This window comes from Aotus nancymaae, unplaced genomic scaffold (assembly GCF_030222135.1).
Source record: "Aotus nancymaae isolate 86718 unplaced genomic scaffold, 86718_ANA_hifiasm-v0.15.2.pri h1tg000076l, whole genome shotgun sequence".
NCBI classification, from domain to species: Eukaryota; Metazoa; Chordata; class Mammalia; order Primates; family Aotidae; genus Aotus; species Aotus nancymaae.
In genome coordinates, this window is record NW_026988491.1 from 24,700,933 (window position 1) to 24,727,718 (window position 26,786).

At 45.7% G+C, this 26,786-nt stretch overlaps 1 protein-coding gene and 1 pseudogene across 1 annotated transcript; one reads left to right on the forward strand and one right to left on the reverse strand.

Annotated features, from left to right (window-relative positions):
• The first annotated feature begins 9,157 nt into the window (after window positions 1–9,157).
• Window positions 9,158–20,891, forward strand: LOC135271292 (uncharacterized). Its single transcript, XM_064368316.1, has 8 exons — window positions 9,158–10,453; window positions 12,573–12,701; window positions 13,704–13,739; window positions 13,820–13,881; window positions 14,297–14,391; window positions 15,910–15,983; window positions 17,724–18,072; window positions 20,713–20,891. Exons 1-8 carry the CDS (start codon window positions 10,373–10,375, stop codon window positions 20,889–20,891), a joined length of 1,005 nt encoding a protein of 334 aa, XP_064224386.1. The 5' UTR covers window positions 9,158–10,372.
• Window positions 20,892–23,408: 2,517 nt separating this feature from the next.
• LOC135271282 (tubulin beta-4B chain-like) lies at window positions 23,409–24,421 on the reverse strand (annotated as a pseudogene).
• Between the last annotated feature and the right edge of the window lie 2,365 nt (window positions 24,422–26,786).

Here is a 26,786-nt window from a genome sequence, read left to right on the forward strand (position 1 = left end):
TTGATTTGCTGGCTTCTTTCTGCTGTTGAAACGGGAAACAGATGAATCTAACTCTCAAATGGTCTTTGTTAGTAGAGTACAATGTTCGATGGCAATTTTCCCCCAATTGCCTAAAATCAGGAGTGGATATGAGAGGGCCAAGGCAGACAAAGTGAAGATAAATAACATTTAGTAAGCATCTTCCATGTTCTTGTGCTTTACATATACTAATTTGTTTCATTTCCACCGCAAACCTTTAAGGAAGGCTTCACACCCACATCTTCTAGAGTGGGAATCAGAAAAGCAGGTGGGCTCTGGTTCTCTCAATGTCCACAACGCTTACCTCTCAGGATCTTCTAAGATGGGGCGCCGCATACAGGAGGGGCCTGCACACAGAAGGCAGGTGAGAAATAGACAAAATAGATTGGGGTAATTTTTTAAGCACTAAATGGTTATGGTAAAGTATCTTTTTGGAGGGAATTGTGAGGGGAGGTGAGAAAAAAAGGTTTTTTGTGTAACAATAAGTATAAAGTGAAATTTAGGGTTTCTCGTCAGCCTTGGCTTCTTGTAGCCTCCCCAGATATAATTAATGCTACCAGATTTTTCCAGAGATAATTCATACATATATAGTATACATGTAGATAATGTAACACAGTATATTAATAAAATATCTAAAATATTTATAATAATACCAAGTGTTAACACATAGTGTTACCACACTATAATGTTAACAAAATGTCTATGATATTTATGTTTAGTGATAACATACAGTGTTAACACACTATGATATTAATGAAACATCTATGATACTTACAGTATCTAGTGTTAAAACACTATATTAATAAAATGTCTATGACATTTATAACATAAATGTTACCACGTTAACACAATTACATTAATAACATTTTCACTGTATTTATAATATCTACTGTTAACACTATGATATTAATAAAATATCCAGTGTTAACACTATGACATTAGTACAGACAGGGTGCAAAACCACTGTAATATTAGCAGTAATATAGCAAAGATATTACGCACAACATCACGGGGTGTAAAACCACTGTGGTATTCGCAGTAACATGGTGAGGATATTATGCAACACATCACAGCGTGTACACCCACTGTGATACTAGAAGAAATATCTCCCATTAAATATTACAAATAGTATCAAAAAATATACACCCAGAGTGTACACTCACTGTAGTATTTGGAGAAATATCTCCCCTTAGATATTATGAATAATATCAAGTGAATGTTCACACACACAGTGTATACCCACAGTCATATTAGGAAGAATATCTGCCCTTAGATATTACAAATAACATCACAGGGCATTTCTTCTCTTTCCTAGTTTTTCTTACCTTCTCTCTTCTCCTTACTTTGCTTCTAATATTGATGTTACCATTCTCACGGGCTCATACTCTAAGTAACCTCTACCTCTTAATCTCTCCTGGGTTGCCATAAATAATTTGTCACCACAGGCCATGACTGTTTTCTTCGTAAGGTCCCTCACTGTGCACACTTGAGTTCAGGCCATCACTCCTGTGTGGATCGGTGCAATCAGCCTCATTCTTGTCCTTGACTGCAGCCCCTTTCTTTGTAAATTCATCATGCATAAAGCCATTGAGTTTTCTAAAGCACTGCTTTCAACCTGAGAATGCGAGCAAGCACTTTTAAAGAGAATCAATATTTCCGTGTAAGACCTTTTAATTTTGAGGTGTTTTGAAGTAATCTGAACAGTTTTAATACATAAGCTGTACAAAATAGTGTAATTTCTGACAGAATTTTAGAGTCAGCCATTAACCTGTCTCCTACTCTCCCCTAACCTTCTCAGCTTTGACTTCTGCTTTTCACAACACAGCGTAAGTATTTGAGGCAAACTGGTTGCTATTTCCTGACCTCCGAACAGCGGCACATGGCTTTCCTCCTGCTATGCCTTTGTGCGTTCCAGCCAGCAGGCCAAGGTCTCCTGTAGCTTCTCGATCGCGCCGTGGAATCCAGGACACTTGCAGGACAGCTTCTTTTACTATTTCTGTTTTCCCTGACTGGTCTTCCTCTTTGAGCTTTTGAGGTTCTCTCTTTGGAATCTTTTGTCGGCCTATACCCTCTTGTCTGACTGTTTTAATCAATGTCCACAGCTTTGAGAACTACTTCTCTATGGCCATTTGCCAAGTCTTTCTCCTAAGCTCTCTGACTGCGTTTCCGACTGCTGCAACGTCTTGGCAATGCAAACGGAGCGTGCCCAAAGCTGAACTTCCTCCATTTCCCAAGCCAAACCAGATCCCCAAATCTGGACTCTTCTAGTTTTGTTAATAATACTATGAAATCTCCCAGTTCAGTCTTCACACAGAAAATATAGTGGTCTTTTAAAATCATCTTTCTGCTTAAAATGGCTTCCCAGCAAAGTTAGGAATAAAACCCTAACTTTCAAATCTGATTGTGATATGATTTATATTCAGCCACATTAAAATCAGATTTATTATTTTAAAAGATAGAGACAGAATTTTCACTTTGTTGCTAGGCTGGTCTCGAACTCCTGGGCTCAAGTGATCCTCCCACCTCAGCCTCCCATGTGGCTGGGACTACCGACACATGCCACAGGTCCCAGCCCAGGACCATGGTTTATATCATCTTACCATCTGTATAAAGTGTCGTAAATGCCTGGTTGATATGAAAGTAGGAGGTTCTAACACTACGTTACTCTAAGTATTAGATGTTATCAACTTAAGGGCTGAACCTGAGCAGACTATGCTGCTAGAGATTACAGTGTTCCCAAGTGGAGGTAAAATGATAATGGGCAAAATTCTCCAAAACTGACATACTGAGGGCAGGTGAAGAAAAACCCAAGAAAGAACCGGTCACGATGTCATCTGCAATCTGTTGTAATGCTAGCAATCCAGTTGGGTTGTGGCGTTTCTTCATCTGTTCTTAAATAAGGCATTCCAAGTCTTCCCAAAAAGCCTGTAATCCACACAAAGACTGAGGATGCGCATCTCACTTGCAGCAGAATGGCCCAAACGTAACTTGCTCCAATACAACCAATCTTCCCCCATCTCTCTTCTGAATAGCTTTTACCTCTACTATTTAAAAACAAATATAAAACACAAAATAATAAAATCAAAGCATTGGAAGAAGCAGTAAGAAGTTTGCATTTAGTGGGGGTACCATTAGGCATTCTTAATGTCAAAGAAAATGAGATATAATATCTACACTAGACAGGCACAGATAAGACTCCTCTTATTAATAGGCAACTCAAGCACCAAGAAAGTGCTGCATAAAAGGTGACCCACTCCTTGCTTAGCTAGGACAGAGTCCCCATGTGAATGGGGCACAACTTTGAATACAGAGTGACTCAATGGCAAAAGGTTTTACTAAGACACACTAAATCATGGTTTCCATTTGATTTCCATGGCAATTCCTTAGCTCCATAAACTCTGAAAGCAAATTAGTAAGAGTTGAGTTCTAATTACTCTTTTGCAACACTGTGATAAATGAGTTTTTAAATGGGACTTTGGGTTCCATATTCTGGAGTTCTGCTGTATCTTTTTGGGGGTACAGTGAAGTGAGAAGCTGGAAGAAACAGTGTTTATATAGATCAAAACCCTGAACAGTAAGAGAACACATTCCAGTAACCTTCAAGTTACTAACATGGTTCATCATATGAAACTTCTCCCAATCCCTCACATCACAAGTAATTGGTTCTGACTTTCCATCACATCCAACCAATGCATTTACTAAGTTCGTCATTTGTTCTCTTGGTCATGTCTACGTTATTTTAAAGATGAAGGCCCTTACAATATAAAACACTTAACCCTTGCTCTTCCATTGGGTATTAGTTACATATGTAGCAGGATGCCCTGGCAGAAATTAGTTCCATCTTCCCTCCTTTGCCTAAGAAGGAGAAGGCAGAAAATTATTTTGGAATCACCACCTCCACGAAGGGTAGGTATGAATACCTGGGAGATAACTGAGAAAACCTCCTTGAGAAGGGTGAATCTCTAGAGGCTCCATCTAAGTTCCCAGAAGTCTAGGGAACTTTTTTTTTTTGAGATAGAGTCGCTCTGTTGTCCAAGCTGGAGTGCAGTGGCGCAATCTCAGCTCACTGCAACTGCCACCTCCTGGGTTCAAGTGATTCTCCTATCTCAGCCTCCCAGGTAGCTGGGATAATAGGCATATGCCACCACACCTGGCTAATTTTTGTATTTTTAGTAGAAATGGAGTTTCACCATGTTGGTCAGGTTGGTCTCAAACTCCTGAATCTCAACTGATCCACCTCCCTCGGCTGCCCAGAGTGGTGGGATTACAGGCGTGAGCCACCATGCCTGGCCAGGAAGTTTAAAAAGTAAAATAAAATAATGGCATAGGAGCTTTTGATGGTAAGGGGAAATGTGGTTCTAAGGGTATGAAGTGGTAGACGTAGGACCAGTCCTAACTTACTCTTCACGGTGCACTTAGAACAATAGTTGAGAGGTGTCCATGATGTGAACTCAAAGAGCTGGGTGCTAATAGCTGTAATCTTGGGTGCTTATCCATAGGCACCATGGAATATCCTGACTGAGCTTAGCACAGGAAGATCCTTCCCTGATGCACCATGCTGGCCTGCACAAACATCTGGGTCAACAGTGAGCCTGTAGCTCCCGTTGGACAGTTTAAGACTGGTTTTCAACACTCTAGCATGGGGCAGGAAAGTACAGGTACAGGGGCAGCGGTGGCTGAACAGACTCTAGTGTGTCTCCCTCACATGCGCATATACAGATGCATGGATACACACCCCACACCCATCTTGGATATGGAAGCTGCTGAGGAACCCATTCCATGTAAGTCACCAAAGTGTTTGGAAGAATTCAGAGAAAAGCAGAAATTCCAATAGGAAGGTGGTGTACTTTCTGCTAATAAGGCAAGTGGATATTTGAGTGATTAAGTTTTAAAAATACTAATTGTGACCACATTTGAATCCTAAGCTCATGGAACAGTTTACACCAGTTAAATATGGCTTTTCCTTTTACAAATTCAAGGCTTGTTAAGTGTAAATCATTCACACAATAAACATTCAAAACATGTAGTTCTATTGACTATATCTAGTTCATTTACATATGTGATTTAAATCAGAACAACTGTCCTGTAAAACATCCTCTACAGAGACATAATACATACACCAGAAAACTCCATTAGGGAGTTTTCTTGTTCACCCAAGACCCTGTGAAGATAAGATGGCTGAGAGCTGTATACAAGATAGTTGGAGGCCTCCATACAGATATGTAACATGACTATTTTAACAGGCTGAAGGCTGAAAAGAAAAACATCTTCCAGATATCCTTGTTTATCTTTATAGAAAGTATAGAAGACTTCTGGACACATGGCAATGGGCCAGTCTGCTCTTCTGAAACTCTATGTTCCCTTCAAAATCAAACTATTTAAACTTTTCTCAGTTCAAAGTAGTTATAACCAATATTCTTTGATTCAATTTAAAAAAACCAAATTAATGATACCTACTACGTGTATCACACATTACATATATTACAGTAGCTTTGAAAAGTGGGCATTATCTATTTTATTAAATGTCCTGCACCCATGTCCTTCCAGGAAAAATTTAAGGCAGCTTCCATAGATTAAAGTGCTACAAAAATAAGTATAGGTAAGAAAAATAAAGTTGAAGAGAAGATAGGCATAAAGAGGATAGACAGAGCCAGGAATGAGGTTCAGATACAAAGTGAATGCCATAAAATTGTACACATTTGCTAGAGATGGGACAAATTTTAGCTCAACTGTGGCAGCCAACATGAATTAAGACAGCCTCCTCAGTGTACTGCTCTGCAATGGTTTTAAGATTAAAAATCAACCAGGTGCTCAAGATAATCACAACTATTTATTAAACTGGTGAGAAATTTCTGCTGGGTGGGATGAGAAAGTTAAAAAAGAAAGGTTGAAAGCCTGTTCACGACACACAGCTAGTAAATGCCAGAGGCAAGGACACAGGTCCAATGCCCTTTTTACATTAGTGAAAATGCTTCCTTCATTTCCATATATCCCACAATATGTGAGTGCCATTCTAAACCTTTGGGATATCTATGGTGTCACAGAGGGATGTATAAGCCCTTCTGAAATCAAATTAAGAATAAAAGGAAAAATATGAACATCTCCTTTAAAGCTGACGAACAGCTTTCATGCACTAGAGGTAAAGAAAACAGTTTTCAAAGTGTGTGAAATCCCCCAGCCTTTTTGACAATTGACAGTGCTTCAACCAATAAGAATCCTTCCAGTGCAAAAAAGGTTTAATATTGTGTCATGAACTTTATAACTCATTTGTATATGTCTCAAAGGTTTCTGAAATATTGTTCAGAAAATTACCTGTCCTAAAATAGTAAGTGTAAAAATTACTAATATAAGATTAATATAAAAAATTTACTAATATAATTACTGTCAGCTGATTTTTAAAATTTATCAGTAAATTTATTGAGCTTCCATTAAAATATTAGAATAAAAGTTTTATTTATTTTTGAGATGGATAGTTAATCATATTTTTACTAAAGTTCAATGTTAATAATCCTTTATAGTTAATCCATTTGCATCTCACCACAAAGTCCTGTGATAGGCAATGAATGACTTGCTCCAGGTTACAAAGCTAATAAGTAAACGGAATAAAGATTCAAATCTGGAAGCGTCAACTGGGCACAGGATCTTTTCCTAATTTTAATCAGAGTTGGATTATATCTCTGAAACCAAATACAACTAATAAGGTAGCAGGCATGTTGTGATCCGAACTGTTCAATAAACCTCTTGGGCTAGATTAGAGCATTAGATTGCCATGGTAGATAAAGCAAAAAAAAATTATATAGCAGCAGATCTATGGTGATCCTGGAATCCCAGGCTAAGCACTTGCCCACTTGTAGCTAAGAATTCATCAAAACATAATGAGAAAATTTATAAACAGGGTGGTGAGGCCACCTACTGGGCCTCTTAAATCAGATCAGCCAACAGTTCCCTGGAGTCTCCACTAGAGAAGAGCTGGATTAGAATATCAAACAACATATACACAAAACCACGGCGTAAATGATATCTTCTTTCTCAGATACAGAAGAGCATAGAAGAGGAGGTAGTGGTAGTTGTTAAATTTTGTGAGAATGAATAAATCAGAACGCCATCAGGGTGACAGATTCAAGACCTTCAAAAACCAAAATACAGTCTAAGGAATTAAAATCTTCAAAGCGTTGCCACAAAAGCATAATGTACTTCGAATTAGCAATAAATATATAATTTCCAAAAAATAGTTGCCTACTACGTGCTAACTGTTGTACTGCATGCTCTTATTCTATTTGTCACAACTGTGTGAGGCATTTTCCCCATCTTACCAACAGGGAAACAAGCTCAAGTTACAGGAGCTTCCTGATGTCACATCGCTAGTAAGTGATAGGCAGAGCAAAATTTGAACCCAGATTCAAAGCAAACACTTTTATAAAAAACCGTGTAAACAAAATGGGTAATGATGAGAAAATGTACTGACTCCTAACTTATGACAAAACGGCTCGGTACTCCAAAATTTCCACAGTCTGCTATGTAATTTTTTCGCTTTATCTGCCATTACTACCACCTGGTGCTTTAGTGTAGCCTGTGAGGTTCATGCAGGCTTCTCTGATCACAACTTGCACTTCTCTATCCCCGCTCGATCTATTTCATCTAATGGAGCTTCTGGCTGGACTGGAGGAGGCCATGGGGCCAGGCATGCTGTGGCTCTTGCCCATATGGAATTATTTGGGATTTTTGTTTTTGAGTTTTTTTTTTTTTTTTAAATCACTCTGTCACCCAGGCTGGAGTTCAGTGGCACAATCTCGGCTCACTGCACCCTTCACCTCCCAGGTTCAAGTGATTCTCCTGCCTCAGCTTCCCTAGTAGCTGGGTATTAGAGGCACTTGCCACCATCCCTGGCTAATGATTTGTATTTAAGTATTAAGTATGTATTTAGCACTAGGGTGCTATCTTGCTCCTCCTCATCACGCGGGGGCAGTGGGCATGGTCTTGTCCTCTGGCTGCTGCGGGCCTGGGCCGCCCGGGTCAGTGTGGTGGGGCTGACAGCACAGTTCCCGCTCCAGTGTGGTGCCGGCAGGTGCAGCCCTGTAGGCTAGTGTGGGTGCCGCCTGGAGGTTCGTGCAACGCCCCCTGGAGGCTAGCGTGGGTGCCGCCTGGAGGCTGGTGTGGATGCCGCCTGGAGGCTGGTGCGGTGCCCCCTGGAAGCTGGTGTGGGTGTTGCCTCGAGGTTGGTGCTGCGCCCCCTAGAGGCTGGTGTGGGCGCCGCCTGGAGGTTGGTGTGGCGCCCCCTAGAGGCTGGTGTGGCCACGGCCTGGAGGTTGCTGCGGCGCTTGTTGGTGCCCAGCGCCCTGCTCGGGGCTTCCTGTCTGCGTCGCTCCTGCCCACTCCCGGGGTAGCAGGGCGGGGTTCCACTGGGCTGTAGGTTCTTCCGAGGCGCCTTTGCTCCTCTGGGAAGTTAGCGGTACAGCCGCTGAGGCCTCTGCTGCCCAGGTCGCCATATTCCCCGCCGGGGTCAGCCGGGGTCAGCCGGGGTCAGCCGGGCTCTCGCCTCAGGCCGCCCGCCCCGCTCCGGCCGCCGCCACCGCCTCTCCCTTCCCGCGGTGGGACGAGGCGATGGAGCGACCTCTAGGCACTGGGCAGCTTCCGCTCCCCCAGCAGCCGGCGGGGCGGAGGAGAAAGATGCCAGGAAGCAGAACGCGGCGCTTGTTGGTGCCCAGCGCCCTGCTCGGGGCTTCCTGTCTGCGTCGCTCCTGCCCCCTCCCGGGGTGGCAGGGCGGGGTTCCACTGGGCTGCATGTTCTTCCGAGGCGCCTTTGCTCCTCTGGGAAGTTAGCGGTACAGCCGCTGAGGCCTCTGCTGCCCAGGTCGCCATATTCCCCGCCGGGGTCAGCCGGGGTCAGCCGGGCTCTCGCCTCAGGCCGCCCACCCCGCTCCGGCCGCCGCCACCGCCTCTCCCTTCCCGCGGTGGGAGGAGGCGATGGAGCGACCTCCAGGCACTGGGCAGCTTCCGCTCCCCCAGCAGCCGGCGGGGCGGAGGAGAAAGACGCCAGGAAGCAGAACGTCCCCGCCCGCAGGAGGGTCAGCCCGGGGCTGCGCCCCCTGCTTCCTGCCCGCGAGCAGCTGCCGGGGCCCTCCCTGCCGTGTTGCTCCCCAGGAAGCTCTAAGGCTCTCGGGCCTGCAGGGAGGGACACTTTGTTCCTCGCTGTGAGTCTGCAAACTCAGGGCCGGGCATTTTCTGCATATTCTTAAACGGGATGCTTCAATCAAAGGCTGATGGTAGAACCACTCTTTCTGATTATCGCCTGCTGATAATGAGAACATATGAACAGAAAAGAATATTTATGTATAGGTTCCAAACTTTGGAGGGATCAAGTAGGGAGGAAAAACAAATGCTTCCTCCCACCTCTGTACACAAGAGTGTGCTTTACCAAATCGGTGTAAATTATGGATAACTTATGAAACTTCCTTTGGGAAGTTTAGGTGAGGATGGGGCCAGGAAAGATGATGGACAGTGGGGGACTGGCTTGGCCACCAGATGCGTGGCTCCTGCCCACCTGCTTGACACTCCCCACCCATCACTCTTGATGCTGCCAAACCCTCTGGGTATTGTGGCCAAATCTCCCAGGAGAGAGGCTGATGAAGTTTGTCACTTGAAATGCACAGATTCCTTGGACATCCCTGGGAGCTCAAGCATGAGAGTTAACTTGGTTTTCTCCCCCTCATTAGGGTTCAGAATTAAAAGTCCACCTTCATAGGCAGTAAGATAATATAGATAAGTGACACCATCACCCTATTTCAGATGTTAACATGTCTAGGTGTGTTAGGAGTGATTTGAGACCACACAACCTTGTGCCACAAAGTAGAATTCCTGGGCCAGAGGGAGGCATTTGATTGCCATGTTGTGATCTTCTCAATGAGTGTAAAGGCAGTCTTGTTTCATTTTGGATTCTTTCTTCTGTTGATATCTTGTAAGGGCACTTTGATTTTCCAAGCATATAATAATTTTTGGTTAGCTTTTAATCATTGACTTCTAGCACAAGTCTGTGACCAGAAACCTGCTGTGTGATTAGATTTGTCTGACTTGATGAACAAAATAAGTCGGGTTAATTTTTGTAAATGTACCTTGCATGCTTAAAACCAGTGTAGCTCCAACATTTGTTCCCGAGATACAGGATGATGGATGATGGCTGCATGGATGTGATGGAGATGCTTTACTATTGGGACCTTCTGCATCCTTGTGATGTTTTGTTGCTTAGAATATGAATGGCTGAGAGGGGCCTGTAGAGCCTCCCACTCTGCTTGTGTGTGAGGTTCTTCCTGCCATCCTGCCATCATTTGTTTCTTATGTTGTGCAGCCAAGACTGACCATGAGAAACCCTGGAAGCTCAGGAAGGAAGGAGCCACCCAGAAGCAGGAACAGGGAGCTGGTGGGGAAGACCAGAAATGAGGTCTGTGAAGGTTCCAGAGAGGACCTGTCCTTGGGAGTCAGTTGGGGGCTGAGGTGGGGGAGGGGCATTGGAGAACAGATGTAATGTCCATTGTGTGGTTCCACATTCCGGGGCCAGGGATTGGTGGAGAGGGAGTATAAAGCACGAGGGTTGCTTAGGCAGTGCCCAGACAGGAGAAGATTAGGTGGAAGCCAGAGCCCTGGTCTCCATTTAATTGCTCCCGAGCCTCCCGCTCTCTTGCTCCACGTGTCCTGCGGCTTCCCTGATGGACTTTCTCCCTGACTTGTAGCTGAACCTCCCACTCGCACTTGAAGACTGTTTCAACCCGATCCTTTCCTAGACTCCTTTCTCCTCCCCCTCCTCCAGGTGCCCAACATCCCCTGTACCCCTCCCTCCCCTTCCCTCCCATCCCCCTCCCCAACTCAGATCCTGCCCCATCCCCATCCCCTTCCCTCCCCCAGCCCTTAGCCACCCCCACCTCTGTCCTGGCCCTCTCAGGGTGCCCTGAGAGGACCAGGACATGTGGGTGCCGTGGCCGCTCTTTTGGCTCCTCCTGCTGGGGTTTCCCAGCCATCAATCCACCCATGTGAGTAGACGCTGGGCCCTTGGGGTTTCTTCCTTGTTATTGGGCTGTGTCACTTGGCATATTACACAGTGCAGGCCTGTAATTTCAGCACTTTGGGGGGTTAAGGTGGGCAGATCACCTGAGTCCAGGAGTTCAAGTCTAGCCTGGGCATCATAGCCAAACCCATCTCTACTAAAGATTCCAAAAATGATTAGTTGGATGCCTACTGCACTCTTGTCTCAAACAAAACCAAAACAAGATGAAATGTCATTTGAGTTTTGTCATTTGATGACTGTTTAGGAACTTCTGTGTCATCCCTGTCTTCTGCTCTTGGGGGCTGCCTCTAGGGAGTCTGTGTCCAGTCAGTGTGATGGGAGATTAGAGGCCCATCAGATGGAGAGGAGAGGGCTGCACCTGCTGGGAGGTTTGCAATGTGGGAGTCACTAGGAGTGACGTGACCAGGATGTGAGTCAGGACTGTATTGTCCTTGGTTTTGTAAAATGTGTATGGTGCAGATCATTGATTGACCCAAAGGAGAAAGGGTCTTAAAGTCCTTATGTTATTTAAATATAAAGAAATGACAGGCCTGGTGTGGTGGCTCACGCCTGTAACTGGGAGGCTGAGGCTGGCGGATCAGTTGAGGTCAGGAGCTCCAGACCAGCCTGACCAACATGGTGAAATGCTGTCTCTATTAAAAATATAAAAATTAGTCAGGCGTGGTGGCAGGTACCTGTAGTACCAGCTACTCAGGAGGCTGAGGCAGGAGAATGGCTTGAATCCAGGTGGCGGAGGTTGCAGTGAGCTGAGATTGCACCACTGCACTCTAGCCTGGGCGACTGAGTGGGACACGTCTCAAAAAAAAAAAAAAAATTTTTTTTTGTGATTTTTGTTTTTGTTTTTGTTTTTTTGAGACAAAGTCTCCCACTTGTCTCCCAGGCTGGAGTACAATAGCGTGATATTGGCTCACTTCAACCTCTCCCTCCCTTGGTTCAAGCGATTCTTCTGCCTCAGCCTCCTGAGTAGCTGGTATTGCAGGCATCTGCCACCATACCTGACCAATTTTTGTATTTTTGGTAGAGATGAGGTTTCACCATTTTGGCCATGCTGGTCTGGAACTCCTGACCTCAGGTGATCCCCTAGCCTCACTCTCCGAGAGTGCTGGGATTACAGGCATGAGCCACCGCATCTGGCCTTTTTGTGATATTTTTTAGATCATCAGCTATTGTTAGGGTTAGTGTATTTTATGTGTGGCCTAAGACAAGTTTCTTTCTTTTAATATTGCCCAGGGAAGTCAACAAATTGGATATCCCTGCTTTACGTCAAGAAAAAAAAAAGGCAGTGTACATTTAGAATGCCTAAACACACTACCAGCCATGCAAAAAACATGAGACTGGTAACTTCCAATCTTTTTTGAAGCAGTGGAATCCCCTGGTGATATCTGAGGGGTGTGGTTACCTCTTGGAGGAGGTTGATGGTTTCTAAAGATTATTATTTTTTACTGAAATATTGTCAATGTCACTGACCTTTTCATTATTTCAACTATTATTATTCCAGGGCATCAGTTTTCCACCTAATGATTTGTACACTGAGCATGACGTTCCTGGCATTTTGTGGATACTCTTCACTGTTGTATTTATGGGAGTTTCTATGGTTGGCCTTTTCCTCCGAAAAATTTGCTTCTGTGTGAGTATACTAACACAGAAAGGTAAAGTATACTTTACCTTTCATGACAGTAAAAATGTGGTTGTCTGGGGACTGAACCTCCTTCTGAATAACGATCCAAGAAAAAAGCACTAATCCCACAATGCTTTTTATATTCAAGGGAAGAGGAAGTACGTTTTATTTTTACAACCTAGATAATTACCTGCCATTCGGGACTGCCTTTCTCCTTTTTTTTTTTTTTTTTTTTTTGAAATGGAGTCTGACTCTCTGGCCCAGGTTGGAGTGTGGTGGCACAATCTCAGCTCACTGCAACCTCTGCCTCCTAGGTCCCAGTGAGACTCCTGCCCCAGCCTCCCAAGTAGCTGGAACTGCAGGCATGTACCACTATGCCCGGCTAATTTTTGTATTTTTGGTAGAGACAGGATTTCACCATTTTTGTCAGGCTGGTCTTGAACTCTGAACTCAGGTGATCCACCTGCCTCAGCCTCCCAAAGCGCTGGGATTACAGGTGTGAGCCACCACACCCTGCCGCATTTAACAGTCTCTACCCTACTTAGTCCTGAGCAGAGAATTGTCAATACAAGTGGGGGGAAGTTTTCTCTTTTTTTTTTTTTTTTTTGACAGTCTGGCTCTGTCACCCAGCCTGGAGTATAATGGTGTGATCTCAGCTCACTGCAACCTCTACCTCATGAGTTTAAGTGATTCTCCTGCCTCAGCTCCCAATGAGCAGCTGGAATGACAGGCGGTCACCACCACACCCAGCTAATTTTTGTATTAGTAGAGTTGGGGTTTCACCATGTTTGCCAGGCTGGTCTCAAACTCCCAATCTCAAGTGATCCACCCACCTCAGCCTCTCAAAGTGCTGGGATTACAAGCGTGAGCCACCATGCCTGGGGAGGGGATGTTTTTTGATGTACCACTTCTGATTTTAACTAAATTACCTGTGAGTTAAAATCAGAAAAATCAAATTCTATAAAGAACTTGAAAGATGTTCTTTCAGGCTGGGTGTGGTGGCTTTTTCAGGTCACCTCTTCTGCAAGAAAGGCTCTTGACAACTGGGTAAGTTTTGTTTCTTTGTTTTCCTTGCTTTTGGGCATAGTCTGCCAGGTGAGGACATGGATGTATTTTTCTCCCCACAGTTCTGTGCTCAAGCCTCGGAGGGGGAGACGGCAGAGAGCAAGGCTTCCTACAAGCAGCACAGGTAGGTCATTGTGATGGATTTTTTTTCTTTTTGAGCCGGAGTCTCCGTCACTCAGGCTGGAGTGCAGTGGTGAAATCTCAGCACACTGCAACCTCCACCTCCCGGGTTCAAGCAATTCTCTGTGTCAGGCTCCCAAGTAGATGGAATTAAAAGCATGTGCCACTACACCTGACTTTTTTGTATTTTTAGTAGAGACAATTTCTCCTTGTTGGTCAGGCTGGTCTCAAACTCCCGACCTCAGGTGATCTGGCCACCTCAGCCTCCCAAAGTGCTGGGATTGCAGGCTTGCGCCACCGCGCTCAGTTGTTATGGTCATTTTTAAGGATGTTTTTGTTTTAAGATGAAGCTTCAAGTGTCTAGTAAAGAACGTGGTGTTTTAATTCTTTTTCAAGTCAGTTCTTTCTCTGTCTTCTAGATGGGAAATGAGGAGAATGAGGAGAGTGCCAGGGAGACACATGAGTGAGGGGCCAGCCCAGAAACACCTGTGCCTGAAGAACGCTTTCTGGCGAGGTAGGAGCTCCCGTGAAGGCAGCCGCTTAGTTTCTGCTGCACAGTCCACATACCCTGCTTCTCCTTTTGGGGGTGAGGGCTCAGGTGGGGTAATTGTCATGTCTCCTGGAAACAGTTCCTAGCACTTATGAAGAGAACAGTTGTCCTGCTGGGGGACAGGACCCCAATTTTCTCAAGTGCCCTGGCTGAATGGCTCTTGGCTAGTCCTGTGTGAATGATTGAGCTGAGACCCCTCCACTGACTGTGGACTTTGCCCCCCACTGATGCCTTGGTTAGTTTTAACTGTGAAGACGAGCCTACAAGGCAAATGGGCCAGCTCCCCTTCCCACCTTGAGTCAGTGTGAAGGCTTTGTTTTTCTTTCATTTGAGAAAAGTAACAACGATAACATTTTAGAATGGGAGCTGTAAGTGCTGATGAGAGCAGAGATTTTCAGGTGATGTCTTCATGGATCAATAAAACAGTACATGAGATCTGCTTTAAGAAAAGAAGCATTTATTTGTACTTTTTGGAACTTCCTTCATTCCTTTTGCTTATTTAAATTGTTTATTGTGAACTATATAACTCCTTTAGGAAGCTAAATTTCTATGTAATCTTACTCTAACATTTGAAGTGTGACCCTAAAACTTTCCAGTTGATTTCTTTCTTTCTTTTTTTCTTTTCTTTCCTTTTCGTTTTGAAAACCTTGCTCAGTCACTGAGGCTGAAGTGCAGTGGCACAATTTTTGCTCACTGCAACCTCCACCTCCTGAGTTCAAGCAGTTCTTCTGCCTCAGCCTCCCAAGTGGCTGGGATTACATGTGCCTGCCACCATGCCTGGCAAATTTTTTCTTTTTGTATTTTTAGTAGAGACAGAGTTTCACCATGTTGGTCAGGCTTGTCTCTAACTCTTGACCTCAAGTGATCTGCCCACCTCCGCCTTCCAAAGTTCTCGGATTACAAGTGTGAGCCACCGCATCCGGCCCCCATTTAATTTCTGTAGCGCTTACCTTTTCTCATGACCGTTAGTCTCTTTATGTTCATTTCTGTTCATAAATATTGACAATGCCTGGTGAGATATGGAGGTTAGATTCACTATGAATCTGCAGGATTTTAAATGCCCCTACAGCTTGAAGAAAAGGAGCAGTGCTGCTCCTGTCCTGGCCCTATAGATGTTCTTCCCATCCATGGCTGTTTCTATTTTAATTTGGAGTCTGTGCTCACATGATGGGTGATTTCCTTTGATGTGTACTGGGAACCCTGATTTAAAGCTCATTTCCAACTGGTTAGAGCCCGACTTGTCCACAGCCTGTTGAGAGTTAAGAAAACCCCTGGACCAGGACTCTGCAGTATCTTCCTCAAGGCTCAGGCCCAGAGGGCTCCAGGGTCCTCTGATGCATCTGGTCAATTAACCCTGTGCCTCTGGTAAGGGACCTGAGTGTGGCAAAGAGGGTGAGATGGCAGCAGAAGGCGTGGAGGGTTTCTTATTCTGCACAGAACATGCGAGTGAGATTTAGCCCCATTCCCTTCTCTTGCCCTTAGCAGATGCAGGACCTCATTCGGTTCCCGTGAGGAACAGCAGCTGCGTCCCAAGTGAAAACACAGAGAAGACAAAGGTAAATGCTGGGGTCATTTTCACTGTGCCTGTATCAGGACACTGTAGTCTTTTCCTCCATCATCCTCTCCTGGCCTGGCCTCTGCTCTGTAGGTTCTGTGATACCTTTTCTGTCTGGACTTTTTCAGAAGCAAAATTTTTCCCATAAGCTTTCTGGCTTCTTCATTCCCAGCTAGTCATCTTGAGTGGCACCTCCAGAAGCCATAAATGCTTAGGGACTGAGGGCTGAAGGGCTTTTACTGTTCTGTTTCTGGAAATAACAGGAATTCCACTGACTTCCACTTTCATGGGTCTCATGGCCCAGTGAACGCTGACTGATCTGTTACTCAAGGTGTTGTGGGGTCTATTTCTGAATTATGTGGGGTTTTCTTTTATTTTGCTGTGATTTTGTTTGTTTTTTTCTACAAGGTAGGTGATCAACATTTCAAATATCTGCTGTATTCCCAGAAGTGATGAAAGTGAAAACTCATTAATCCAACATTAATATGTGCTTTGTGCAATTTTGAATGCTCTTCGTCAAGGTCAATTTCATAGTTCATCACACTCCCATTCCTGTTGGTAACTGTGTTGTGCAAAAACGCCTTCACCCCCATGTGGCGGTGCCCTGATCTAACATTCTAAGTGTCGGAGTCTCCATATTTGTAATAAAAAAATGCCTCGATTGTGAGTTAGTGAAAGTGAATGTAACCTATTACCCACAGTGACAATTCCCAACTAATGCCTTAAATGATGCTCAGCTGTGCTGGTTCTCGTCTGGCCTCTGTACCTTCAACAGCTGCCGAGTCCTATGATTACACATGATGGGAACTGTACACTTGAAATTAAACACATTTCTAAAACTTGCTTTTTTCAGAAGTCCCACCTCATTATTCCCTGGACAAAAGTATTATTTATGTCATAATGCACTTAAAATTTGTATTACCTGGGAGTTAAAAGAAATACTCTAGCCATGCCTAACTGACTTCTGTATGTCAGATTCTTCTGTCAGAAAACCCTCTCCCAGTTTCCCTGCTTACACATTTCCCAGAGCCATCTGTGCTCATGGAGGGCACCCCCAGAGTGAAGAAGAGCCTTTGTCAAGAAGGGAATCAGAGGGAAAATGAGAGGGTCCTGCAGGCAGAGCTGGAATAGACTTCCACTCTGCCTCCTGCAAGCTCTGTGACCCTGGGCACATGTTCTTCTTCCTTGGGGAGCCTCTGTTTTCTTAAGATTTGGAGCAGGGTGGTCACACTGACTTGCAGAGTTTTGAGAATCAGAGACGGAACATAAAAGGCCTGGAGAACATTCTGCAAAAAGAAGCTGTAACACATGTGTGGACAATGGGCTTTTCATACCTCTCTTACTCGCTGTTTATCTGACGCAAAGAACATGCTCTGGTGATGGCGATGAGGGAGGAATGAGGATGGACAGAGACACTCCTGTGTCTGAAAGATGCTTCTTCCTTACTGTGCTATGACTCTGTCTTCCCTGGGGCAGGCCCCCAGCCTGCCTACATTTGCAGACAGACGCAGTGGCATGTGGAGAAAACAGTTTGTCCCAATGACTCTTCTTCACTCCCCAGCTGTCAGTGGTACTTAGTGGAAGGGTGACTTCATGACACTGATGCTGCTGTTTTGAAACCTGGAGGACAGAAAGGTGCAAAAAACTATCAGCAGCAACATAAGGTGCAGCCTGTGTTGGCGGTGGTGGTTCTGTCTGTCAGATTCATACATTTCAAAATAATTCTTCCTTCTGCCTACAGGTTAATTTGGCTGCAGCACAGCAACATCATTGCTCAGGATTGCTCTACTCGCCCTACCTCATGGCTGACGCTTCAAGACCACTGATGGCTTGCCGGCCACATCCTCCGTCTGGGTGTCACCTGGGACTACAGACACCTACACACAAAAGTCTTCTGGCACCTCTACCACCATTAGCCAATGATTTTCTGAGTCTGTACACAACTCCACCCGAATGTCTTCTGGCACCCCTGCCAGCTTCTACAGATGATGAGTTTTCAAGACCACAGACACCTGCACATGAGTGTCTTCTATTACCTCTACCACCTTTAGCGAATGATTTTCTGAGTCTATATGCAACTCCGCCCGAGTGTCTTCTGACACCCCTGCCAGCTTCTACAGATGATGAGTTTTCAAGACCACAGACGCCTGCACATGAGTGTCTTCTATTACCTCTACCACCTTTAGCGAATGATTTTCTGAGTCTATATGCAACTCCGCCCGAGTGTCTTCTGACACCCCTGCCAGCTTCTACAGATGATGAGTTTTCAAGACCACAGACACCTGCACATGAGTGTCTTCTATTACCTCTACCACCTTTAGCCAATGATTTTCTGAGTCTATACGCAATTCCACCCGAGTGTCTTCTGACACCCCTGCCAGCTTCTACAGATGATGAGTTTTCAAGACCACAGACGCCTGCACATGAGTGTCTATTACCACTACCACCTTTAGCCAATGATTTTCTGAGTCTATACGCAATTCCACCCGAGTGTCTTCTGACACCCCTGCCAGCTTCTACAGATGATGAGTTTTCAAGACCACAGACACCTGCACATGAGTGTCTCCTATTACCTCTACCACCTTTAGCGAATGATTTTCTGAGTCTATATGCAACTCCGCCCGAGTGTCTTCTGACACCCCTGCCAGCTTCTACAGATGATGAGTTTTCAAGACCACAGACACCTGCACATGAGTGTCTTCTATTACCTCTACCACCTTTAGCGAATGATTTTCTGAGTCTATATGCAACTCCGCCCGAGTGTCTTCTGACACCCCTGCCAGCTTCTACAGATGATGAGTTTTCAAGACCACAGACACCTGCACATGAGTGTCTTCTATTACCTCTACCACCTTTAGCCAATGATTTTCTGAGTCTATACGCAATTCCACCCGAGTGTCTTCTGACACCCCTGCCAGCTTCTACAGATGATGAGTTTTCAAGACCACAGACGCCTGAACATGAGTGTCTATTACCACTACCACCTTTAGCCAATGATTTTCTGAGTCTATACGCAATTCCACCCGAGTGTCTGCTGACACCCCTGCCAGCTTCTACAGATGATGAGTTTTCAAGACCACAGACGCCTGAACATGAGTGTCTATTGCCTCTACCACCTTTAGCGAATGATTTTCTGAGTCTATATGCAACTCCACCCGAGTGTCTTCTGACACCCCTGCCAGCTTCTACAGATGATGAGTTTTCAAGACCACAGACGCCTGAACATGAGTGTCTATTGCCTCTACCACCTTTAGCGAATGATTTTCTGAGTCTATATGCAACTCCACCCGAGTGTCTTCTGACACCCCTGCCAGCTTCTACAGATGATGAGTTTTCAAGATCACAGACACCTGCACATGAATGTCTTCTATTACCTCTACCACCTTTAGCGAATGATTTTCTGAGTCTATACACAACTCCACCCGAGTGTCTTCTGAGACCCCTGCCAGTTTCTACAGATGATGAGTTTTCGAGACCACAGACACTTACACATGAGTGTCTTCTATTGCCTCTACCACCTTCAGCGAATGATTTTCTGAGTCTATACGCAAATCCACCCGAGTGTCTTCTGACACCTCTGCCAGCTTCTACAGATGATGAGTTTTCAAGATCACAGACACCTGCACATGAGTGTCTTCTATTACCTCTTCCACCTTTAGCCAATGATTTTCTGAGTCTATACGCAATTCCACCCGAGTGTCTTCTGACACCCCTGCCAGCTTCTACAGATGATGAGTTTTCGAGACCACAGACACCTGCACATGAGTGTCTTCTATTACCTCTACCACCTTTAGCCAGTGATTTTCTGATTCCATGCGCAACTCCACTCGAGTGTCTTCTGATACCTCTGCCACCTTCTTCAGATGATGAGTTTTCAAGACCACAGACACCTACACATGAGTGTCTTGTATTACCTCTAACACCTTTAACCGATGATTCTGTGAGACCATACGCAACTCAACCCGAGTGTCTGACACCTCTGCCAGCTTCTACAGATGACGAGTTTTCAAGACCACAGACGCCTGCACATGAGTGTCTGTTACCTCTACCACCATTAGCCAATGATTTTCTGAGTCCATACGCAACTCCACTCGAGTGTCTTCCGACACCTCTGCCAGCTTCTACAGATGATGAGTTTTCGAGACCACAGACACCTACACATGAGTGTCTTGTATTACTTCTAATACCTTTAACCGATGATTGTCAGATTTTATACGCACTCCACCCGAGTGTCTTTATACGCCTGTGCCAGCTTCTACAGATGATGAATTTTCCAGACCACAGATGCCTGCACATGACTGTCTTTTGTTACCTCTACCACCTTTAGCGAATGATTTTCTGACTCTATACGCAACTCCACCCGAGTGTCTTCTGACACCTCTGCCAGCTTCTACTGATGATGAGTTTTTGAGACCACAGATACTTACACATGAGTGTCTTCTATTACCTCTACCACCATTAGCGGATGATTTTCTGAGTCTATACGCAACTCCACCCGAGTGTCTTCTGACACCCCTGCCACGTTCTACAGATAATGAGTTTTCGAGACCACAGACACCTGCACATGAGTGTCTTCTATTACCTCTACCACATTTAGCGAATGATTTTCTGAGTGTATATGCTACTCCACCCGAGTGTCTTCTGACACCCCTGCCAGCTTCTACAGATGATGTTTTCAAGACCACAGATGCCTGCACATGAGTGTCTTTTATTACCTCTACCACCTTTAGCCAATGATTTTCTGAGTCCGTACACAACTCCACCCGAGTGTCTTCTGACACCTCTGCCAGCTGACCTGCTGTCTCAACTGACACTCAACCTTCACCTGAGTGTCCTCTCAGACTTCACCCTCTCCTCTAGTCATGTGGCCTCTGAGACCTTGAGCAGCACCTCTAAAGGCACCACTTGATGTGTTCATTCGAACGGTATAAAGTAATTTTTTAAAAAAATTCATCTCTTCTTTTTTGAGTGAATAGAAAGAAATGTCACAGATGGTACTGCACGGCTTTGCAGTACAAAGGTAACACCGGCTGAGATCCTGCTCACTTCTCTCAAGTTTCTGAGAGTACACAGTCGGTTGCATTATTTCCTTGTCATGAGTTTGGCAGCAGGTATCTCTTGTAGATAAAGACAGATTTTTTATTTTTTGTGGGGACAGAGTCTCACTGTGTCACTCAGGCTGGAGTGCAGTGGTGCAATCCTGGCTCAGTGCAACCTCCATCTCCAGGGTTCAGGTGATCCTCCCACCTTAGCCTCCAGAGGATCAGCTGGGACTGCAGTCATGCACCACCATGTTTGGCTCCTTTCTATTTAAAAAAATTTTTTTGAGATGGAGTCTCACTCTGTTGCCAGGCTGTAGTGCAGTGGCACCATCTTGGTTGACTGCAACCTCTGCCTCTTAGGTTCAAGCAATTCTCCTGCCTCTGCCTCCCAAGTAGCTGGGACCACAGGTGCATGTCACCATGCCCAACTAATTTTTTGTATTTTTAGTAGCGACAGCGTTTCACCGTGTTGGCCAGGAGAGTCTTGATCTATTGATCTCATGATCTGCCCACCTTGGCCTCTGAACGTGCTCGGATTACACGCATGAGCCACAGTGCCCAGCCTTTTTTTTTTTTTTTTTTTTTTGAGATGGAGTCTTGCTTTGTCACCCAGGCTGGAGTGCAGTGGTGGGATCTTAGATCTCAGCTCACTGCAATCTCTACCTCCCAGGTTCAAGTGATTCTTCTGCCTCAGCCTCCTGAGTAGCTGAGACTACAGGTGCATACCATCACACCTGGCTAATTTTTCTATTTTTAGTAGAGACAGGGTTTCACCATATTGGCCAGGCTGTTCTTGAACTCCTGACCTCAGGTGATCCAACCACCTCAGCCTCCCAAACTGCTGGGATTACAGGTGTGAGCCACCATGCCTTCTCTCTCTCTCTCTCTCTCTCTTTTTTTTTTTTGTAGAGTTTGTGTTTCACCATGTTGCCCAGGCTGGTCTCAAACTCCTGGACTCATGCCATCTGCCAACTTAGGCCTTCCAAAGTGCTGAGATTACAGGCTTGAGCCACCAGCCCAGCCAGAGATTGTGTATAGAAGCCAGAAATAGCAGTTCTGCAGGTGTGCATCGAACCTGGGCCACATGGCCATCTCTGTGAGGGATGAGACCTGTCCCTGACTTGCAGGGCATCCTGTGTCCTCCAGCAGAGAGATCCACACTAAAGGGCACAGAGCTTGTGACCACCCACCCGCAGTGGAAGCACAAGTGAAGGGACCCAGGGTGCAAAAGAAAGAGACCGGATCTCCTGGGAACAAGCAGGAGGCTGCGGAAAAGGCTGGAGTGGGTTGTTTTCACTTGGGAGTTTGTGTAACTCAGGTGGAGCTGGAAGGCTCCTGGCTGGGCAAGCAGTGTGAGCAGGAGCATGGAGGCTGCGTGAGGGCCCCATAGAGCCACCACGGGAGAGCTCAGATAGCCGGGTGTGCACAGGGAATTATGCCCCCAGCACTTCCTCATTGCCTTACTGCCCTTAGTCCATTATCTGTAGGAATGATTCTTTCCCTGGGTGTGTGAAGGCTCTGGATCAGGGTGAATGAATGCCTAGAGCTCTGGGAAATTTAACTTGGTTCTGTCAGGGGGCCCTGTCTCCCCTACTTTTTATGGTGCCAGGAGACTAACAGTGAGGATGGGTCTGGTGTATTGGAGCTGCGCCTTGGTCTTCAGAATCAGGTTGACTTTGGCGGGAAACTCAAAGCCAATCCTGAGCTGTTCTGGCATCATCTTATCCCCAGCAACCTCGCTCTCCCCCTGCGACTCCCAGCTTTGCCTCTCCCAACCTTGGCATGTAAAATCCTCCCCCTTCGCTGTGTCCCTGCTGCCTGATCCCAGACACCAATTCTCAGTGGGGCTCAGAGCCCCAGCTTTCTCAGAAGTGAGCTGGGACTGATGTGGTTATGAGTTCATGGTGAGGACAAGGAGACCAAGCCCATGAGGAAAGCATCTTGCCAAATAGCTGCTAAAAGGGAGAACCTCCTCCCTCACACTGGTTACATGGGAACATTCCCACTCAGAAGATCAGCATAAGATGTTCATTGAAGTTTACTAACCTTAGGGTGTAACAGCTCAGGCCCCGGGATTTCCTATCTCTGTTTCAAAAGATAAGGGATAGCCTCTGTCTCCAAGACTAAAATTCAGATTCTTACAGGATGAAGAGATTATAGGAACGCACACACAGTGAAATCTGAGATCTATATGTGTGATCTGTAGATAATTATTCTTCATGACATACATACACATCTGCAGCCACACACGGAATTATTCAGTAGGGGCACAGGTATTTTATAGAAGACAAAATGTATATCGGGCAAAAAAGATCACATGGAAATAAACCAAAACAATTTTTTTCACTATAAAAATGCTTCAGTAATGGTGTGTGTACAGCAGGGGACGTGGACAGGGAAAACCAAGTGCACACACAGAGGCACAGGCCAGAGGACAGGCTGGGAGTGAATAATGAGTTCACACCGCTCCCTGCTTTCCCCGGTGACTGCAGGCTCTAGGCCACCTCCTCCTCGAACTCGCCCTCCTCCTTGGCCATGGTGTCCTGGTACTGATGGTATTTGAACACCAGGTAATTCATGTTGCTCTTGGCCTGGGTAAACTCCATCTCATCCAGACCCTTGCTCGTGTAGCAGTGCAGGAAGGTCTTGTGTGGAAACATGGCTGTGAACTGCTCCGAGATGCACTAGAACAGCTCCTGGATGGCCCTGCTGTTGCCAATAAAGGTGGACATTTTTAGCCCTTGGGGCGGGATGTCACAGACAGCTGTTTTCTTGTTGTTGGGGATCCACTCAACAAAGTAGCTGCTGTTCTTGTTTTGGACATTAAGCATTTGCTCGTCCACCTCCTTCATGGACATGTGGCCTCTGATCACTGCAGCCGCCATCAGTTAGCGGCCATGGCAGGAGTCTCAGGCCATCATCATGTTGTTGGCATCCAACATCTGCTGGGTAAGCTTGGGCACTGTCAGGGTCCGGGACTGCTGGCTTCCCTGACTCATCAGGGTGGCAAAGCTGGGAGTGAGGCAGTGTCGGTGTGGGAACGGGACCATGTTCACAGCCAGCTTCCCGAAGTCAGCACTGAGCTGTCCTGGGAAGCACAGACAGGTGGTGACCCCACTCATGGTGGTAGACACCAGGTGGTTCAGGTCACCGCAGGTGGGTGTAGCAGGCTTAGGGTTCTGAAGCAGATGTCATAGAGAGCCTCATTATCCATGCAGTAGGTCTCGTCTGTGTTTCCTACGAGATGGTGGATGGAGAGGGTGGCATTGTAGGGCTCCACCACCGTGTCTGACACCTTGGGTGAGGGCATCACACTGAATATGTTCATGATCCTGTCTGGGTACTCCTCCGGGATCTTGTTGATGAGGAGGAAACCCATCCCAGACCCAGTCGCCCCACCCAGGAGGGCCCGGCCACTTTGCTGCTTTTTTATGTGTTTTTTAATGTACTTCTGGATTTAATATGGTATTTCTTAATTTTATGTTCAGATACCTTTCTGTTAGCTACTATATACCTAACAAATGTTTTCCTATATTTATTTAAAATGTTTAGATTATTAGAGGGCCTGGTGCGGTGGCTCACGCCTGTAATCCCAACACTTTGGGAGGTCGAGGCAAGTGGATCATGAGGTTAGTAGTTTGAGACCAGCCTGACCAACTTGGTGAAACCGTATCTCTACTAAAATACAAAAATTAGCTGGGGGTGGTGGCCCTCACCTGTAATCTCAGCTACTCAGGAGGCTGAGACAGTAGAATCGCTTGAACTGGGAAGTCGAAGGTTGCAATGACCCGAGATCATGCCACTGCACTTCAGCCTGGACAACAGAGAGAGACTCTGTCTCAAAAATAAATGAATAATAAAGTAAATTAATAGAGACGGGTCTTACTATGTTTTTCAGGCTGGTCTCAAACTTCTGGGTCCAAGTGATCCTCTCACCTTGGCTGCTTAAAATGTGGGGATTACAGGCGTGAGACACTGCACCCAGCCCAGCCCAAATGTTTTCTTTTTTCTTTTTTTCAGGAGAGTCTTGATCTTGTCACCCAGGCTGGACTGTGATGGCAGGATCTCAGCTCACTGCAACCTCTGCCTTTTGAGTTCAAGCAATTCTCCTGCCTCAGTCTCCCAAGTAGCTGGAATTACAGCTTTCCACCACCATGTTCAGCTAATTTTTGTATTTTTACTAGAGATGGGGTTTCACCATGTTGGCCAGGCTGGTCTCGAACTCCTGACCTCAGGTGATCTGCCCACCTCGACCTCCCAAAGTGCTGGGATTACAGGAGTGAGCCACCATGCCCAGCCTTAAACTTCTATTCTTTATAAATCACCCAATGTGTGTATTTTGTTATAGGAGCAGAAAACAATAAAGAGTTTAGATGTTTTACTCTTATTTAATCAAAACCACCTGAGTCACATGTAGAAGACATTCTTCCTTCTCAGGATTCTGTGACGGCCCTATAACCAGTAGAAAAATGGAACCGTTGGCCAGGCGTGGTGGCTCATGCCTGTAATCCAAGCACTTTGGAGGCCAAGGTGGGCGGATCACCTGAGCTCGGGAGTTCAGGACCAGTCTGACCAACAAGATGAAACCCCGTCTTTAAAAAAAATAAAAAGAAAAAAGGAACCATCATTCTCAGCAAACTGACACAAGAACAGAAAATCAAACACCGCATGTTCTCACTCATAGGCGGGTGTTGAACAATAAAAACACATGGACATAGGGAGGGGAGCATCACACACTGGGATCTGTTGGGGGGAAATAGGGGAGGGACAGTGGGGGGTGGGGAGTTGGGGGAGAGATAGCATGGGAAGAAATGCCAGATATAGGTGAAGGGGAGGAAGGCAGCAAATCACACAGCCATGTGTGTACCTATGCAACAATCTTGCATGTTCTTCACATGTACCCCAAAACCTAAAATGCAATAGAAAAATTTAAAAAAAAAGGAGACGCCCATGATTTTTGTTTACACCTTTATTTAGGCTCCAATGAAGAAACTTCAGAGGTGTTGGGGTCAAATATAAACACTCTGGCTCCTCCTTCACTCTGTTGGCCTAGCAAGTGGGTAGGAAAGACTGTTCCAAGAGTGGGTATTTCAAGAAACAAAAGTATGGGCCGGGCGTGGTGGCTCAAGCATGTAATCTCAGCTCTTTGGGAGACTGAGGCAGGCGGATCACCTGAGGTCAGGAGTTCAAGACCAGCCTGGCCAACATGGTGAAACCCTGTCTTAAAAAAAAAAAAGAAAGAAAGACAAAGAAAGAAACAAAAGTATGTCCTGGCTGGGCACAGTGGCTCAAGCCTGTAATTCCAGCACTCTGGGAGGCCAAGGTGGGTGGATCACCTGAGGTCAGTAGTTCGAGACTCCTGTGTTGCCCAGGCTGGAGTATAGTCATGAGATCTTGGCTCACTGCAACCTCTGCCTGTCGGGTCCAAGCCAGTCTCCTGCCTCAGCCTCCCAAGTAGATAGGATTACAGGTGCCTGCCACTATGCCCAGCTAATTTGTGTATTTTTAGTAGAGATAGGGTTTCATCATGTTGGTCAGGCTGTCTCGAATTCCTGACCTCAAGCTATCCACCTGGCCGGCTTCCCAAAGTGCTGAGATTATAGACATGAGCCACTGCACCTGGCTCATACTGCTTTTTCAGTGAATAGTGTTTCTTTTTTTTTAATTAACTTTATCATCTTTTTCAGACTTTCTTTTTTTTTAAAGACGGGGTTTTGGCTGGGCGCGGTGGCTTACGCCTATAATCCCAGCACTTTGGAAGG

Bases quoted from the DNA above. Each gene is read 5' to 3' on its own strand.
- LOC135271292 (XM_064368316.1), top strand. From the start codon at position 10,373: ATGAGAAACCCTGGAAGCTCAGGAAGGAAGGAGCCACCCAGAAGCAGG. The intron at 10,454-12,572 runs GTCTGTGAAGGT...TTATTATTCCAG, and splicing joins TGGGGAAGACCAGAAATGAG to GGCATCAGTTTTCCACCTAA. The intron at 15,984-17,723 runs GTAAATGCTGGG...TTCTGCCTACAG, and splicing joins AAAACACAGAGAAGACAAAG to GTTAATTTGGCTGCAGCACA.